At 44.6% G+C, this 16,173-nt stretch overlaps 1 protein-coding gene across 1 annotated transcript; it reads right to left on the bottom strand.

Moving 5' to 3' along the window:
* Positions 1-1,506: 1,506 nt before the first annotated feature.
* On the bottom strand, positions 1,507-5,155 carry LOC119356835 (oryzain alpha chain-like). The gene is made up of 5 exons (XM_037623825.1): positions 4,616-5,155; positions 3,425-3,660; positions 3,193-3,333; positions 2,041-2,490; positions 1,507-1,912 (listed from the first exon to the last, which is right to left on the bottom strand). The coding sequence occupies exons 1-5, from the start codon at positions 5,055-5,057 to the stop codon at positions 1,808-1,810; spliced, it is 1,374 nt and encodes a 457-aa protein (XP_037479722.1). The 5' UTR covers positions 5,058-5,155; the 3' UTR covers positions 1,507-1,807.
* Between the last annotated feature and the right edge of the window lie 11,018 nt (positions 5,156-16,173).

Below are 16,173 nucleotides of genomic sequence, written 5' to 3'. Positions count from 1 at the left end.
GTGTCCTGAGCATTGGGTGCTCTCAAGTACTATGGACCGAACACTTCTACCATAGTTATTGCAAATTGCTTGACATAGAAGATATAAGTGCTCTCTGCCATCGCCAAGTTGTCATCAATGTAATCTGCCGGAACACCATATGCCATCATGCGCAAAGCGGCAGTGACCTTCTGCTCAATGCTATGGCCAAGCAACCCGGCACAGTTCCTTCTCTGCTCGAAGACTGGATTATGCTGCTTCACGGAATTGCAAATGCGAAAGAACGAGTCTTTCGACATTCTGAAATGGCGTCGAAAGTAATTCTCTGGAAAAATAGGTGATGATGCAAAGTAGTTGCGCACCAACCGTTTGTGCGCATCAATATGTTCTCTCCGAATGAACACACGAACATAAACGGAACCACCGTGCTTCGGTTTCTTCCTCTTGTGCATGGCCACTAGCATAGCAATCTCCTCTTCTTCGTGCAAATCAAATTCCTTGTTCGACGATGAATTATCCACAAAAGAGGAGTCAACCGAGCTCATCTACAATGCACACAACCACCGTCAAACATACTATCCAATCCCAAGTTAAATCATCAAGTTTCGTCATTTTTTTACCTTGGGGAATTCCGTCGAACACCTTGTGCGCGTGGTGGAAGAAGATGGTCGTCGGTTGGATTGGCTGCTGCGGACGGCTCCGGATGACGGCGGTGATAAGAAATGAGCTTGGAGGTCGGCCAAGAGGAGCTCGGCAGCCGGGCAGAGGGCTTGGTGCGGCGGTCGTGTGGCCGGCGCAACGGCCGTGGACAGGCTCACGGCCGACGGGGAGGAGGTCGGCGACAGCCTAAGACCCGGCGGAGGCCTACCGCGGCAGCCAGACCCTCGGAGGCGCCAAATCCCGCGTCGGCTGCCTCCTGATTCGGCGGCGTCCGGGTGGCTGCGAGCCGGCTACCGGCGAGAGAGGCGACGGGGGTGACGGCGGCGGGGATGTGGGGTGGTGGCAGCACCGACCGCGAGGTTTTGGGCGGTCGCGGCGGCGGATTCCGGCCGGCTGGTCTTCGGGCGGGCGAACGGGCGCGCGCGGGAAAGGAAGTGGCGGTTGGGCGTTCGCGGGTGGCGGCTGGTTTTGGAGCAGATGCACCTCGTGATGTAAATTTGCACCATGAGTTGTTGTATTTTACATCACGAGGAGGCCGCAGTCCAATTTTTTTTGCATATGGACCGTCTGTTGGAGCAGCGTTTTTTGACCCAGACGATCCAAAAGTTAGGTACTTTTACATTTGAACCATCTATTGGAGATGCTCTAATGGCTAGACTTTGATTCTTCTCTTTCTTCCTTTCTTCTCTTTTTCTTTCAAGGCTGCTTGTTGCCTTGCACCTGGGTGCACTTCACAAGTCATGTAACTGTACTTCCTCAGGCTTATGACTCTTTTTGAAATATAAGGTCGGCCACGCGCCACCTTCTTATTTTCAAAAATTAAAAATTAAAAAAATTCAAAGCCAAGTAAATGACCAGCATGCAACATAAGCATGATACACAAGAAATCTGCTTATCTTGTTTCTTGATGAATTCCATATAACAATAGCAGCCCCAAACTGCCTGGGAATGTGCTGAATTTACATATACATATGCAAAAGCAAATGTGGCGGTTCTGTGAACAACCGAACCCGATTTTAGGATTATGTACAGGAGCATCTACTATAAAGAAGATACTTGAGAGCACAGCTATTGCCATGCTGCGCCTTCTATCGTGGGTCACCAGGTGATCATTTGCAGAAGTTAACCACCATGGCCGTTGGCTGTAGGATTGTGGTGATGCAAATGTTTACGCGCTACTTTTCATGCCGTCAGTTGCAATGACAGAGAAAGCACCGATAGGCTTGGCCAGGGTACGCCTCTGAGCCTTCACTGACAGTGGACTGTCCTTGGCCTGTTCATGAATCAACAGAACCAATTAGAATCAGATACGTAAGACTCCTAGTTAACTTGCTAGTGATCTACATGACATCTTAACCACATTAATTGAAGAGAACATTATGAAATGGTCTGAGCTATTACCGCAAGGCAGGTTCCCTGCTGGGTGTTGCAGATGGGATAGTTATGAGGGCAGCAGCTGTAGTGATCATCGCAGCAGGTAGCACCCTCGAGTGGGCAACAGCCCCAGGCGAAGCACTCCTTGCCGTACTCGTAGATGCAGCAGCAGGTCGTGCTCGCGGGGCACTCGTTGTAGCTGTCACAGACGGAAGACGGTGGGGCGGGAGATGGTGGAGTTGGGCCGGGGTTAGGGGGGTTCTCGCCCGTCTTCGTCGGGTAGGAAGGCTCAACGGCAATACCACATTTGCCACTGGATGCCTTGATGTTACGCTCCATCCGGATGTAACCATCCTCTCCCCAGACGGTACCCCAAGAGTTCCTGACGAGCCAGTAGTCCTTGCCGTTCTCTGTACCATAACCAACGGCGGCGACACCATGGTCAAGTGCTGTTCCACAGGTTCCAGTGAAGATACCCTAAGAGAATAGGAAATGATAATCAGTAAATCGAATGCTTCCGAAAGGTCAAACTCATCGATTTCAAAAATGCTAGTTACACCTCGTTGAGGAGTTTTACTAATTGACAACAGTTTTATCTGAAGATGCTATTTGGTTATTTTCGCAGTCTGCATTTCCCTACTGTTTGATCAAAATGAGTAGCGAAAAGGGTTTAAACATCTTCAGTATCTGATGTTCTACTTTGTTGATTTCCAGCAGAAGTGGGTGATAGCTCAGAACACTTAATCCAATATGTTATAGATGTGAACACATAAAAGTGACCCGTGCACTAAAAGTGCTTCCTAAAGCAGGGACACATAGGCATGATGAGCGCATAGAAATGATACTCTAGAAGATTAGAAAAGGTGCAAATTATATGGATGATGTCAAAGCATGCAAGAGTCAGGCTGCGTCCAAGTTAATCATAGTGGGGTAGTAGTTGCAGATTGCAACTGAGGTGAGGACAACAACAAAATTATTTTAGTGAAGGAGACGATAATAGAAGTTAGGTGTGTGGGCCTAACAGAGTATAACATATTCATACCATTAAGAGAAAATGTCCCCAAGCTCTCTCAATCAGAATGATACCTATCTATTTTGGAAATAAGGAGGTACCATAACCTTTTGGCGCCTACTCATTCATCAAACCTACTGCAGAACAGTGATGTTAAAGAAGCTCACCGATTTGTAGAGCTGGAATGCCCTGCCACCAGCCTCAATCGCAACACTGATGGGCTGGTTTGCAACTGCCTTCTGCAGACTCTTCTCACTGTTCACGGGCACATCCTCGTACCCATCAATGGTAACAACCTTCGCATTTTTCTGCAAATTCCCACCAAACACGAATGGAACAGAATATCAGTATGATGCACATTCTTAAAATTCAGAAGAGAACTACGAAGACGGATGATACCTTGTTAGCATCGCAACGGTTGTCCCTCTCCTTGTAGGGGTAGTCCTCCTCAGAGTCGATACCGCCATTGTTAATGATGAACTCAAACGCATAGTCCATCAGACCTCCATTGCATCCCTCGTTGTATGAAGTGTCACAGTCAACAAGCTCTTGCTCGGACAGAGGGATCATGTCGCCTGTAACAATCTGGTTGATGCCTTCAACAGCTGCTATTGCTGAGAAAGCCCAGCAGCTCCCTGGAAAAGACAAACAAATATCAGATTCTGGTATCTTTGTGTCACGATTTTAGTTGAAGTTCAATGCACTGATACAAGTGGCAAGTAGTAACAGAGCAACAGTACATAGTACTACAAATTTCTTGAAATTGCAGGTGAAGACCTGCTACCAATCAGACGGCGAAACTTTCAAAGAGTCGTGAGGGAGATGTGTACCCAAGGGCCTAATGTAATCATATCAACTAATAGTAGAGGGGGATGGTGAGACCATCCAACAAATAACAGGACAAATGGGTCCGCCAGCTTATCAACTAGACAACGACCGCCACTACTTTATAATTTTCCTCTATTGCATACTCCAACAGCCTAATGGAATCATGTGAAATAATATCAGTACTAACTTAGTGTCCATGTTCAATGAACCTACTTCCAAAATACTCCTATCCAAACTCATGAAGATCATGCTAACAGAGCTCTACTGAACCTCCATATTACAGTAGCAAATCAATCAGTACTACCACTGAATTTAGCAAGTGATAAGTTCTGACAGAACCAGATACTGAAAATAAGGTATCCCAGTTGCTGAAAACTGAATTGACTCTATAACATACTACAGAATAACTAAGACATCCTACCAAAAGAAATTTTAATTTAGCAGACTTTTATTTTACTATCTGACCTTATATGCCTAACTTAGAATCAGAGATCCCCCTTTTCACTGTACAAATCGTTTAGGTGAAGCCTCTCAACAGCACGAATTATTGCAAGTTCCCCTGCTTTCTGTTCATGTGTATACTGAACCATGGCACGTTGACCAACAAAATTCCTAATTTACGCAACAGATTGGAATATACCAGTCGCAAGAATCTTCACTTGAAACAGATGGTATCTACCGATAATATGCAAGAAGACAATTTTTACTGTAAAAAGGAAACAAAATAGAAGCAGCAGCAGCAGATCAGCCGAGGATGCTTACCGCAGCCGCCCTGGTCCTTGATGGCAGCAACGGCCCCCTTCTTCCTCCAGTCGACGGTCTCCGGCAGCTCCTCGTTGTCGTCGGCCTGGTACCTGGCGCTGAGCTTCCGCTCCCGGTCCGGCTTGGTCCGGGCGCCCAGGTACGTGCTGCGGTACTCCTCGTTGGTGAGGTCGGCGAAGCGGTTGAGGCCGAGGCGGAAGGAGTGGAGCCCGGCGTCGGCGGCGGCGTTGTGCTGGTCGATGTAGCGGAGGTTGTCCCTGAAGACCTCGAAGCGGCGCTCCTCCTCGCCGATGGCGTTGTACGTCCTGCGGTGCTCGGACATCCACTCGGCGTACATCCGCCGCACCTCCTCCTCGCTCCGCTCCCCGTACGACACGATCGACATGTCCGCCGCCGCCGCCAGCGACACCAGCAGCAGCAGCGCCGCCGCCAAGAGGGCCATGGAGCTCCTCGTCCTCGAGACCACAAGTACACCACGGAGCAGGAAGAGAGATGGGGGGTAGTAGATGGGATTGGGTAGCAGACTTCTTGCTTTTGTTCTCCATGGACGATGGTATCGGAGGTCGCTTTATAGGAGGGGAGACGGGGGAGTGGTGGGCCCAGATTCTCCCAATCGTTTTGTTTTCTCCCTCTTAGGTCCGCTGGACCAATCGGATATTTCCCTCCCTTCCGGTGGGATTATTTTTTGTTGGGATTTTTCTGAAACATTTCTTTTGTTGGGATGGTGAAGGTGTCACGGACGTCGACAGGTTGGTTTTTTTTTAGGGATAACTCTTTTGACGTGTTCATGTGAAATGGTTTATTATAAATAAATGCTCTGTTTTACTAAAATAATGGGTTATTTGTTGGGTTTGTTTATGTTGAAGATAAGGTGCCGTGTGGATCGAGGATTGGACATGAGAAGGATGGTGGTAGGGGGTGGAAGGTGGAAGGATTCGACTCCGGTGGGTTTTAATTTACTTGTGGGTTTTTCTTCTTCTTTGAGCTGCGGTAGTTTATTGCTCGCCAAGAAAGAAAAAGAAGATGGGTTATTCAATGTTGATGTGTAAACCATCGTTCTTAGTTAGTAAGTGCCTTTCTGAATTTTCCTGTTAGAACCACAATATAGCATCGTGGACGCGAGAATGGGCTTCTGGACTTTATTTATCGTTAATTGTAACAGTGCTGCACTTTTCATGAATAAATTGTCTTCTCCTTAAAAACATATGTGCCACCTGGTGAAACTTCAGGCAGTTTCCTCGCACTTCATCGACATTAAATTTTGGGACGCAATTGTTCTCATTACGTAGTGGTTTTTCTCCCTCCCTCAATTGTGGTAACCACGTGAGAGCCGAGACGACGTGATGAGTAGCAATGGATAGATTCGATGGTAGCCATTATAGACAAGAGAGGAGGGTGTAGGCAAGGGTGGCGAAAAGAAGGAAGCAACATAGCGCAAGGCATGGTGGTGATTGTGGGAAGTGGGATAGGCTCACTAGTGCCGATTTGACGAAGACATGATCAAAGTGCAAGAATTCACATGATTTTTTTACTTAATCATGTGCATGTCATTTTCTAGAGTGACATGGTGATACTTCTCACATTCAATGTCCCTAGAAGTCGTTTCTTGCACTTAACAGAGTTGCCACCTCTCTGCGGAATTTCCCAGGATTTCCTCACGAGTGGATCGAACATTTTGCTCATGCACAAAGAATTATGGTCACTTTTTTATTTTATTTTATACTCCATCGGTTCGTAAATATAAGTCTTTTTAGACATTCCACTACAAACTACATACAGATGTATATAAACATATTTAAAGTGTAGATTCACTCATTTTTATTCCGTATGTAGTCTGTAGTGGAATCTATATAAGAAAACTTATATTTAGGAACGGAGGGAGTACTAAACTAGATAATTATTCGGCATCGAAAGTGAGCTATCTCAAAAACAATGAATATACTCCGTACTAAACTAAGATACACTTTTCTTGTTTGAAAAGAAATCTTATTTAAAAATTTTGATTAAGACTTGAGAAAAAAATAGCTCGTTGAGATATAGATGAATCAGTTTCCTTTATAACTACTCAATGTATACATGCAATGCACGTTAATTTGGAAGTATATTAAGTGGTGGATATTAAGTAGGATATTATTTGCATGTTATTATGTGATTAGCACTATATTTGGCATGAAATTAACTGCACACTTAACGTGTTGAGCGCTTGACATTGAAACAGTCTAGATCGTTGGATTGACATGATTTGATAGCCGAGAATAATTGGATCTGTCTTTTTGGATCTTTTTATATTGGTATAGATACTTACTAAACGGATGCATGTCATTTTCTAGAGGGATTAATTAGAGGGCCGCACCTCGCATTCAAACGCGGCTAGAGGTTGTTTCTTGTAGACATCAAACTCTACAAGGTCGGACGCCGTCCCCCGTCTGTGACCGTATGGCCCCTATGGCCCGTTGCAAGGCGAGAAATTCAGAAGCGAAGGTATGGAAGAGAAGGCGGCTAAGTGGATGGAGGAGAGCCGACCAATCACATGGCGACGTAGCCAACCAACCTACTCCAGTCCCATGGCGGGGGAGGGGACCTCCCGGAATCTGGTGTAGGTCCGTCGGTGGTTGGGCGTGGGAGATGATGGGAACTTGGGAAGAGATCCCAGATCCCCGTGCTGGATGGATGGCTTATCCCCGCGCGACTCTGCTGCTGGTCTGACGACTCCCACGCTGTGGTTGATCACAACGTGCACATGTGCAGCGTGCTCATCTTCTGGGCGACACGAGCGACTATTCCCCGTCGCTTGTTTAGTCGGGCCGTGCTCCTCGCGGGCGCACGATTATCGACGGGATTGAGCATCCTTATACTTCTTGATTCGTTCAACTAATTAATTCAGGATTTGACATCTCCGCAAAAAAATATATCAGGATTTGACATGGTTTCGAGGTTGGATAAGATCACTGGCGCACTGTTCTGTCCGAATATTGAGTAGAAAATTGGTCGTAACGTGGATGTGTTGACTTGGAGCTTGGCTATTGCGTGTGTGCTCTGCTCCACCAGGACGATCCTGGCCGTCCAATAGGTCTGTAAATTTTTTGGCCCGATGAGGTAAAACGTTGGCCACGCCAGGCGAAGCTACTACCAGTATCTGCGTTTCATCCAGTGGGATAGTGGTATGACGTTTGCAGTGAGCTCCGCGCTTCCGTGTTGCATGATCCGGTCCAAATTCTGTATGGCACGCTTCATGCACGCAGTGAGACACTTCCCTCCAACTCACCAAGAATACTACTATAGCTCGGTTATAATTGCTCCCTCCGTTCCAAATTACTGGTCATAGTTTTAGTTCAATTTTGAACTAAAACCACGACGAATAATTTGGAACGAAGGGAGTATAAGTCTTTTTAGTGATTCCAATATAAACTAGATATGGAGCAAAATGAATGAATCTACATTCTAAACTACGTCTACATACATCCCTATATAGTTTATATTAAAATTTCTAAAAAAACTTATATTTAGAAATGGAGGAAGTAGATTATAATCCTTCACTTTCGTGAAACGTAGGTGGGCTGTATTCTGACTTTTGGGGTTAGTTGTTCGCGGCCGGCGTACAAAACTGTTGGGAACGTGTGAGCTACTAGTACAAACTCTGAAGCAAGAGATTGTACCAGCAACAAGTTGTGCTACAGATCAAGAACGGTAAAGCAGATACTTGGAATTTCCGAGGTTTCATTGACATGCGGTGCAACATCAGTGATTGGTATCATATCATCCATGCACGGGGAGCAACCGCCGTTGGCTTGGTCCATTGCCAAAAAGTGCTCAAGAATCCTGTGCACGGACTTGAAATTGTACAATGTTTTCTATGGTATAAGAGTAATTTGGCAGCAGCAGATCTTCTAGACTGGCCTGGTCAAGTTGCATGCCAACGCGTTTCTCTAAGTTGGAAATGCAAGAGGAGCTAGCTAAGCACGCCGAGCGAAAGTTTCATAGGTACCAAACCCTTTTGAACTGGCAATAGTCTATCGATCTCCTCAAGTAAGTTCTTCTACATCAGAAAGAGTACCAGCCAGGGGCACTGTTCCCATGTTGATGTACCTACCGAGTCCTAGGATATACTTCTGCGCATAGTATGCCAAAGAACCGGTGATGATCTCAGGCCTTATGCCTCGAGACTCCATACCAAATAGCAATCTCTTGTACATGGGAAAACTCGATGATGAACTAAAGTTACAACACTAAGCTTGAAGTGTATTGAAGAACATCATATCTAATTTTTGGTATACCTCCAATATCTCAAATCCTAAGACCCTACAATCAAGAATAGTGAGTCTATTGGCATTCTATCATATTTTTTTCCTTCTCTAAGAACCCCGCAAACTCTTAAATAGTGTCATCCTTAGTGTGGTCACGCACTTTGTAAGAAAGCTTTTTCATCACACATTTCTGAAGTGTACCATGGAAAATGGACACATTAGCAAGTGATGATTTGATTGTTCTAGTTGAGTCATGCCAAAAAAGTGATCTTGAATTATGAGCTTAATTCTCTTGTGTGTTACAAAATTGGTTTTCATGTCATGCACTAATTAGTAATTTAAGATTTTGTTACATAGCAAAGCAGTGAAGGACCTGCGAATTTGTGCAGCTAGGCTTTTTTATGTTCTTGCAACTATAGTAACTTTTTATCTAAGATTATACAAATTATACATACCATATGGAATCACAGAGGTAAAACTGTAGTGGATAAAATGATCTTAATCAATCTAAGTTATTTTTTATACATCAATATCTAGCCTTAGAAAAAAAATATAGCTGCACACATTTTAAGATGTTATCTATTCTCAAACGACAAGAGTCATAGTTACCACTTTTACTCTGCCACTTATATTCTCCTCCCCCAGTCATTCTTCGATCTAATTCACCACTATATTAGCTTCACAACCAAAATATAGAAAATCATTGTAGGCAAATAACTAGGTTCAAAAGAACATGATAATTTTTTGGTATAACTCTTGTATTACAATTATTGTGTTGTTGTTAAGATTCTTCATGCATGATAAATGAAGACAGTGGGCACTGGAGTCTATGGCTCACCATGTAAAAGCATTTTTTTGTATTTTTTCTTTAAATTACTCTCTTCCCACCAATATTTATTATAATTTTCTCAATACAAAACTGTTCTAATGGTAGATTACTCCAATATAACATTTTGTTCTTTTCCTCCATGTGCTTCATCATTTGGGTTGACAGAAACAGTGTCATTCAATTGGTATCACCTTTGTTGTTTTCCTCCATGTGCCTCATCATTTGTCTTGATAGAAACAGTGGCATTCAATTGGTATTACCTTTGTAGAACCTCAAAACATAATACTCAAATACACGTTGAGTTAAGAGCACTATTTTAAATGGATTGCACCTAGTATATTGTTTTGATTATATCTATTCACCTTGTGCATTCTCCTAGCATATCATTTGATCATATCTAATCATGTCATGTATTATCATAGCATATTATTTTAATTATATGTATTCCGTCTGTGTATTCTCCTATAATGGTGTCCCGCTTGTATGCTTCATTGTCGATAAGCAGTTAGTCTTATGTATTTTTTATTGAATTCATGGTTGCATATCCATGAGACGCCGATGTTTACCACACTTTTTTTTGTAAGCTTATGTGTTTCCGTATTTTCACCGAGAATATATCAAGCCGCCAAAGAGCAATCCATGTGTTCTCGTGGTGTTTTCGGTGCCTTTTCCTCTGGCATGGCCCTGTTCATCAAGCAACAACACATAACATGTTAGAGAATTGCAATTAACCTGCACTAGTTACTAACATAATGTCATAGCCATGTTGATAACCACATGGAGAGCTGAGCTATATTTATTACCATGAGGCAGGTTTCCAGATTGGTGTTGCAAAAGCCGCAGGCAATAGCTGTTAGCTATCATCGCAACAGGTACAACCTATGGAGTGGGCAGCAGGTCCAGGTGAAGCATTCCTCGCCCCTGCCGTTCACTAGTATAAAAAGGGTTAAACGTGAAGCACATTAGTGCCGGTTTGAATTTGAGCCGGCACTAATGTGTGCATTAGTGCCGGTTCCAATGGCTAGCCGGCCGCTCTCATTAGTACCGGTTCGTGGCGAACCTTTAGCACCGGTTCATGCCACGAACCGGTACTAAAGTGAGTGGTGGCAGGATGTTGTCAGTCCGGGGCCCCTCCAGCACCTTTAGTACCGGGTCGTATCATGAACCGGTATTAAAGGTCGTCCTACATAGACCCTTCGTCCACCCGAGCTCGCTCTGTTCTTCCCCTTTCCCCTCTCCTCTCTGTTCTTTTCCCTCTTCCTCTCAAGCTCATCACACGTTTTGCCCAAAATTTGTCAAGATTTGAAGGCCCCCATCCATTCAAATGATCACAAAGGTTAGCAACTTTTTCCTTTCATCTATCATTGCTAGATTAGCTCGTGCAATGCTTTATATAGTGATTGATTTTTGAGTTTAGTAATTTGGGAGGAATTATATATATGTGCTAGTATTTGATTTATATGCAATTTGAGGTCAAAAATAACACTTAGTTTGCATATGTAGGTGTGGTTTACTTAGTACCTTCTAAATCTCCGTCGTAACCACCGTCGATTGCTCGCAACGTCCCGTCGCCGGCACCACCTTGTGGTGAGCCTCTTGTTCATGAAGTTTTATATAAAAAATTGATGTTTGTGTGATTTGGATATATAGTTACTCGTATAATTATCTTACCCATACGTTGTTTGTTATACATAGTGCCATGGTTTTGATATCCGTCCCCGTCGGCCCTCGTCCGGGTTATGATTCGGATGTGGTATATTCTCTTTTAAAACTATTCATTGCATTTCGTGTTTATGACAAATTATGCCCATCAAGTTGACATAGATATTTGTATGTAGGAGGTAGTTGAACCGGAAATTCCAACCGACCCTATTGTCGAGAGGTTAAATTTAGTTGAAAGAGAAAACGAGGATTTGAAGGAAAAATTGAAAAGAATTGAGGGGGAGAAGATGGAATTGGAGTTGCATGTTGCCGATATCGTCGATGATCACAAGATTAAGATGGAGAAAATGCGCTTGAAGATTAGAAAGATTAGAAAATATGCCATTCATAGTGAGGCTTGGTATCATTATGTTGTTGGATCAATTGTTACCTTAGTTGCGATCTTGATCGCATTTGTTGTTGCATTTAAATTCTTTAGCTAGAGAGGTATTGTTTGTTGCATTTAAGTGTTGTATGATCTTTATGTATGAACTTTATGTATTGTATTAATTTGATGTTTTCGGTGCTGTGTATTGAAGATGAGCCGGCAATGGATGTACGATGACCGATGCTCTCCCGAGTTCATTAATGGCGTGCGCACTTTTCTGCTTGTGGCTGAGGCAAACAAGCGAGCGGATGGTTTTATGCCTTGTCCATGTGCTGACTGTAAGAATGGTCATAATTACTCTACGTCAAGAACCATTCACGTCCACCTGTTTGAGTCCCGTTTCATGCCCCACTATAATGTTTGGACCAAGCATGGAGAAAGAGGGGTTATGATGGAAGACAATGAAGAAGAAGAGGACGACGACAACTATCCTGGCCATGGGTTCCCTGAATACGATGATACAACAATGAGGGAAGAAGCTGAGCCGGTAATGCGGGAAGAAGCTGAGCCGGCAATGCGGGAAGAAGCTGAAGAAGAGGCATCGGATGAGCCCGTTGATGATCTAGGTCGGGCCATTGCCGATGCAAAGAGAAACTGCGCAAGTGATTTGGAGAAGAAGAAGTTGCAGCGCATGTTAGAGGATCACAAAAAATTGTTGTACCCGAATGGCGTAGGTGACAAGAAAAAGCTGGGCACCACACTGGAATTGCTGCAATGGAAGGCAGAGAATGGTGTATCTGACAAGGGATTTGGAAAGTTGCTGGTAATGATAAAGGATATGCTTCCAAAGGAAAACGAATTGCCCGAGAGTACGTACGAAACAAAGAAGGTTGTCCGCCCTCTAGGGTTAGAAGTGCAGAAGATACATGCATGCCCTAATGATTGCATCCTCTACCGTGGTGAGTACGAGGATTTGAACGCTTGCCCGGTATGCGGTGCATTGCGCTATAAGATCAGTCGCGATGACCCTGGTGATGTCGAGGGCGAGCGCCCCAGGAAGAAGATTCCTCCCAAGGTGATGTGGTATGCTCCTATAATACCACGGTTGAAACATTTGTTCCAAAACAAAGAGCATGCCAAGGCGATGCGATGGCACATAGAAGACCGTAAGAAAGACGGAAAGTTGAGAGTACCCGCTGACGGGTCGCAGTGGAGAAAAATCGAAAGAAAGGACGGGAAGGAGTTTGCAGATGACGCAAGGAACGTATGGTTTGGTCTAAGCGCAGATGGCATTAATCCTTTTGGGGAGCAGAGCAGCAACCATAGCACCTGGCCTGTGACTCTATGTTTGTATAACCTTCCTCCTTGGTTGTGCATGAAGCGGAAGTTCATTATGATGCCAGTGCTCATCCAAGGCCCTAAGCAACCCGGCAACGACATTGATGTGTACCTAAGGCCATTAGTTGAAGAACTCTTACAACTGTGGAATGGAACAGGTGTACATGCGTGGGATGAGCACATGGGGGAAGAATTTGACCTAAAGGCGTTGCTGTTCGTGACCATCAATGATTGGCCTGCTCTCAGTAACCTTTCAGGACAGACAAACAAGGGATATCGCGCATGCACGCATTGTTTGGATGATACCGACAGTATATATTTGGCTAATTGTAAGAAGAATGTGTACCTGGGACATCGTCAATTTCTTCCGAGCAGGCATCCCGTAAGAAAGAAAGGCAAGCATTTCAAAGATGAGGCGGATCACCGGACGAAGCCTCGCCACCGTACTGGTGCTGATGTACATGATATGGTCAAGGATTTGAAGGTGATCTTTGCAAAGGGTCCTGGTGGACAACCTGTTCCGAATGACGCTGACGGACGCGCACCCATGTGGAAGAAGAAATCTATATTTTGGGACCTGCCCTATTGGAAAGACCTAGAGGTCCGCTCCGCAATCGACGTGATGCACGTGACGAAGAATCTTTGTGTGACCCTGCTTGGCTTCTTGGGCGTGTATGGGAAGAAAAAAGATACACCTGAGGCACGGGAGGACCAGCAACGTATGCACGGAAAAGACGGCATACATCAGGGTCATGCAAGCTACGCTCTTACCAAAGAAGAGAAGGAAATCTTCTTTGAATGCCTGCTCAGTATTAAGGTACCGTCTGGCTTCTCGTCGAATATAAAGGGAATAATAAACATGGCAGAGAAAAAGTTCCAGAACCTAAAGTCTCATGACTGCCACGTGATTATGACACAACTGCTTCCGGTTGCATTGAGGGGGCTTCTACCGGAAAACGTTCGATTAGCCATTGTGAAGCTATGTGCATTTCTCAATGCAATCTCTCAGAAGGTAATCGATCCATAAATCATACCAAGGTTAGAGAATGATTTGGTGCAATGTCTTGTCAGTTTCGAGTTGGTGTTCCCACCATCCTTCTTCAACATCATGACGCATGTCCTAGTTCACCTATGCGAAGAGATTAACGTTTTGGGTCCTGTATTTCTACACAATATGTTCCCCTTTGAGAGGTTCATGGGATTCTTAAAGAAATATGTTCATAACCGTGCTAGGCCAGCAGGAAGCATCTCCAAGGGCCATGAAAATGAGGAGGTCATTGAGTTTTGTATTGACTTTATTCCTGACCTTAAGCCGATTGGTGTTCCTGAATCGCGGCATAAGGGCAGACTGGATGGAAAAGGCACGCTAGGAGGGAAACAAATAATATGTATGGACGGACATTCTCTCACTGAAGCACACTACACAATTCTACAGAATTACGCCTTGGTGGCTCCGTATATGGATGAACACAAGAATTTGCTACGCTCCAAACACCCGAAGCGTTCTGATGACTGGATTACACGTGAACAAACTAGGAGTTTCGCCAGCTGGTTACAGACACGTACCATGCATGACACCTCTATTGAAGATGACCTGTACTTGTTGTCCCAGTTACCATCTTCGAATATAATGACTTTCAAAGGGTATGAGATAAACGGTAATACATTTTACACGATCGCCTAAGATAAGAAGAGCACGAACCAAAACAGTGGTGTCCGCTTTGATGCAGAAACCAAGACGGGAAAGGAAACATATTATAGTTATATACAGGACATATGGGAACTTGACTATCGACGTGGTTTGAAGGTCCCTTTGTTTCGGTGCAAATGGGTCAATATGACACGAGGCGGGGTAACGGAAGACCCGCAGTACGGAATGACAACAGTGGATCTCAACAATCTTTCGTATGCAGACGAACCATTCGTCCTAGCCAATGATGTGGCATAGGTTTTCTATGTGAAGGACATGTCTACCAAGCCAAGAAAAAGAAAAGATAAGGAAGCGAATGCATCGTACGATGAGCCAAAGCGGCACATAGTTCTTTCTGGGAAGAGAAACATCGTGGGAGCGGATGACAAGACAGACATGTCAGAAGATTATGAAAGGTTTGATGAAATTGCTCCATTCACAGTAAATATTGACCCGGGCATCCCGTTAAATGATGAAGATTTTCCATGGTTACGGCGCAAAGGGATACACGCGAAGAAAAAGTTTCACACCCAAAGATCTGGGATGTGATCGGCTTCACTATCATCACTTTCTTATGTGTTTCACACCCAGGAGGGAATCTCTATAATAGTTAGGGTAGTTATGTGTTTTGGCATTTGAAACGCGAAGAAATTTTATGTGCAAACAAATTCTTTCATGCCTTTACTGATTTTTAAAGTTAAGTTAGTCACAAACTAGTGATTCACACTAATTTCAAATAATTCAAAATTTAAACTATTCAAATTTGAAAACTACGGGCACTAACAGAAAGTTTGTAATTTTTTGTACCTAAAGCAAAAATATTTAGAAAGAAACTCTAAATACACAAAAAAACAACTCAAAAATAAATAAAGCAAAAAACATAAAAAAAAACCGCCTCCTGGGCCAGAGCGGCCTGCATACGACTAGAAACCCAACCTGTTGTTGGGCCAGGATGCAGGCCCGCAAAGGCCCAGTAGGCCCACAGGGCAGCACAGAACATGTAGGCCCAGTAGGCCTGCTTTGGAGAGGAGCTCGAGAGAGCTACCGCACGGGGGGTTATAAACCAGTGCGGACGCCCCTCGGCTAGTGAGGTGGGACTAAACTTGCCGCACCGCACCTGCCCCAGCGCAACCCCTTTAGTACCGGGTGGTGGCACCAACCGGTACTAAAGGGGGGGCCTTTAGTACCGGTTGGAGCCACCACCCGGTACTAAAGGGGGTGCGCTTCCCGCCGCTTGGCCTGGTCAAAACAGGCCTTTAGTACCAGCTGGTGGCTCCAACCGGTACTAAAGGTCCATCCTATATAACTAAACACTTCAAAAATTTCAGTTTCTCATCTGCTTCTTCTCCTGTGCCCCGTCGCCCGCCGCCCCCGTCTCCATATCCCTCGTCGCCGCCCCCGTCGCCGCCCCGTCCCCGTCGTCGCCGC

The sequence above is a fragment of the Triticum dicoccoides genome, chromosome 2A (assembly GCF_002162155.2).
Source record: "Triticum dicoccoides isolate Atlit2015 ecotype Zavitan chromosome 2A, WEW_v2.0, whole genome shotgun sequence".
NCBI classification, from domain to species: Eukaryota; Viridiplantae; Streptophyta; class Magnoliopsida; order Poales; family Poaceae; genus Triticum; species Triticum dicoccoides.
This window is presented reverse-complemented; position numbering and strand designations above follow the sequence as displayed.